Here is a 1723-nt window from a genome sequence, read left to right as displayed (position 1 = left end):
CTGTAGGGATCTACAAAAGGAAAAGCATAATGCTGACAGTTAAAACTTAAGTTGATTTTTACTTATCTTAAGAATGTGACTTAAGAATCCAAAATTACCCAAATAGCATAACTTAAGAGGTTATACAGACTTTCTGAGCATCAATTATAAGTCTTAAAAATGGGGTAGATGATCAGGCAGGTTCCAATAATACTGTTCTCTTTCTCATTCACAGACAGATGATCGAACACTGTTTGAACTGCTATGGGAAACGTTATACTGAAAATGGTAAAAAAAAAACAAAAAAAAAAACAACAACATATGATGATTCAATTAAATTGGTAGGAGAATCTTACCCAATCTGAAACTCAAACCCCCGCAGTAATAAAAGTCCTGTGTCCTCCTTCGTCTATGCAGATGAAGTGTTTTATGCACTGCACGAGGATAAAGTCTGTCGGGGAATAGCACTAATGCTGCTGCAGAACGCTGTCAAGTTCAACCTGAGGGAGTTTCAGGAGGTCTGGCAGCAGAGTGTCCCAGATGGCATGAGCACAAGACTGGACCAGCTAAAGGTTAGCCTGTACCTCTCTTATACTGTATATTGCAGTCTGAGTAAAAGAGGGGGATGGTGGGTTTCCGTTTTTCTCTATGTCGCAGTTGGAGTATAACGTTGTGCATTTTGGAGACAAGTTTTCTATAGTATTTACATTTTTTTCTACCTTTTTTTAAATAAAATGCCAGAATCTTTAAAATAGAAGAAGTTTCAAAACCAAATAAAATGTAAGAATTGCTTCAAACTGCAGAATTGAGACTTTCTCTCCGCAGCGCATCTTCCCCATAGAAATGCAGCTTCATACTATCTCTGAGTATGAAAAAAGGGCACCGTATGTCACTGCGTTTTTATAGGGGTAAAATAAATTGACTTAAGAATTCATATAAAGCCATTACAACTCTAGGAGTCAGGAATCAATTAACATCACCAGACTCTTCTTTCTTCTTTCAAGCCAGTTTGCATTTTATTTAGTTTAGAATTTAGTTTCCAAATGCCTCCTACATAGACTGAGCCAGTATGGAGCATAGTTGTTCTAAAGCTAGCCTTTGCTAATAATGCTGTTGTGACAAAGGAGTGACCTGCTGTAGCTCTTTCTCTGTAGTCATTCCTACTGACTGACCGTCTTGAGAGACTGACTACAGTGCTGATGGTTTTGTAAATGTTTCAGAGTGTTGCCCTGGTGGACCGCATGTCCCGTCCAGAGACCATCTGCCTGCTGCGGGTGGAGGATCTCCCAGAGGACACGCTGGAGCGCTTCAACCACCTCTTCACACTCAGAGAGAAATGGACAGAAGAAGACATTGCGCCATACATACAGTTAGTGTTATCCATCCAACGAATGTTCACAATCTTTACAAAGCAAAATAACACGTGGATTACCACACTAAGTGACCTGGGTCATTATAATGTGTGAATGTTTCACTTCCTCCCTCTTCTCCTCATCCAGAGACCTGTGTGGAGAGAAACAGACCACCGGAGCCCTCCTGACTAAATATGCTCGATCTTCCATGCAAAATGGGATCAAGGTCTTCAACTCCAGAAGGCCTGTGGCTACGTGAACATGTCCACCGTCAAGTGATGAAGTTACATTTGAAATTAATGTGGTTACGTTTATTCCCAGTGTGACTTTTGCAATTGTCAAAATTATCTTACTCATAATTGTCCTTAAAAATGCTGTTAGCATTGTTGGTA

At 40.0% G+C, this 1723-nt stretch overlaps 1 protein-coding gene across 1 annotated transcript; it reads left to right on the top strand.

Moving 5' to 3' along the window:
* The first annotated feature begins 133 nt into the window (after positions 1-133).
* On the top strand, positions 134-1714 carry LOC111664916 (sister chromatid cohesion protein DCC1-like). Its single transcript, XM_023419721.2, has 4 exons — positions 134-267; positions 397-551; positions 1200-1348; positions 1479-1714. Exons 1-4 carry the CDS (start codon positions 219-221, stop codon positions 1588-1590), a joined length of 465 nt encoding a protein of 154 aa, XP_023275489.1. The 5' UTR covers positions 134-218; the 3' UTR covers positions 1591-1714.
* The last annotated feature ends 9 nt before the right edge of the window (positions 1715-1723 follow it).

This window comes from Seriola lalandi, unplaced genomic scaffold (assembly GCF_002814215.2).
Source record: "Seriola lalandi dorsalis isolate HSWRI2012SDOR001 ecotype SW California unplaced genomic scaffold, Sedor1 jcf7180002001884, whole genome shotgun sequence".
NCBI classification, from domain to species: Eukaryota; Metazoa; Chordata; class Actinopteri; order Carangiformes; family Carangidae; genus Seriola; species Seriola lalandi.
Note: the sequence above shows the minus strand (reverse complement) of the source record. Positions and strands in the feature narration are given on the sequence as shown.

What these genes read in the sequence shown, in the direction of transcription:
- LOC111664916 (XM_023419721.2), top strand. Translation starts at nt 219, where the DNA reads ATGATCGAACACTGTTTGAACTGCTATGGGAAACGTTATACTGAAAAT. An exon ending in GAAACGTTATACTGAAAATG is followed by an intron (nt 268 to 396) that starts GTAAAAAAAAAA and finishes TCGTCTATGCAG; the next exon opens with ATGAAGTGTTTTATGCACTG. An exon ending in CAAGACTGGACCAGCTAAAG is followed by an intron (nt 552 to 1,199) that starts GTTAGCCTGTAC and finishes TAAATGTTTCAG; the next exon opens with AGTGTTGCCCTGGTGGACCG.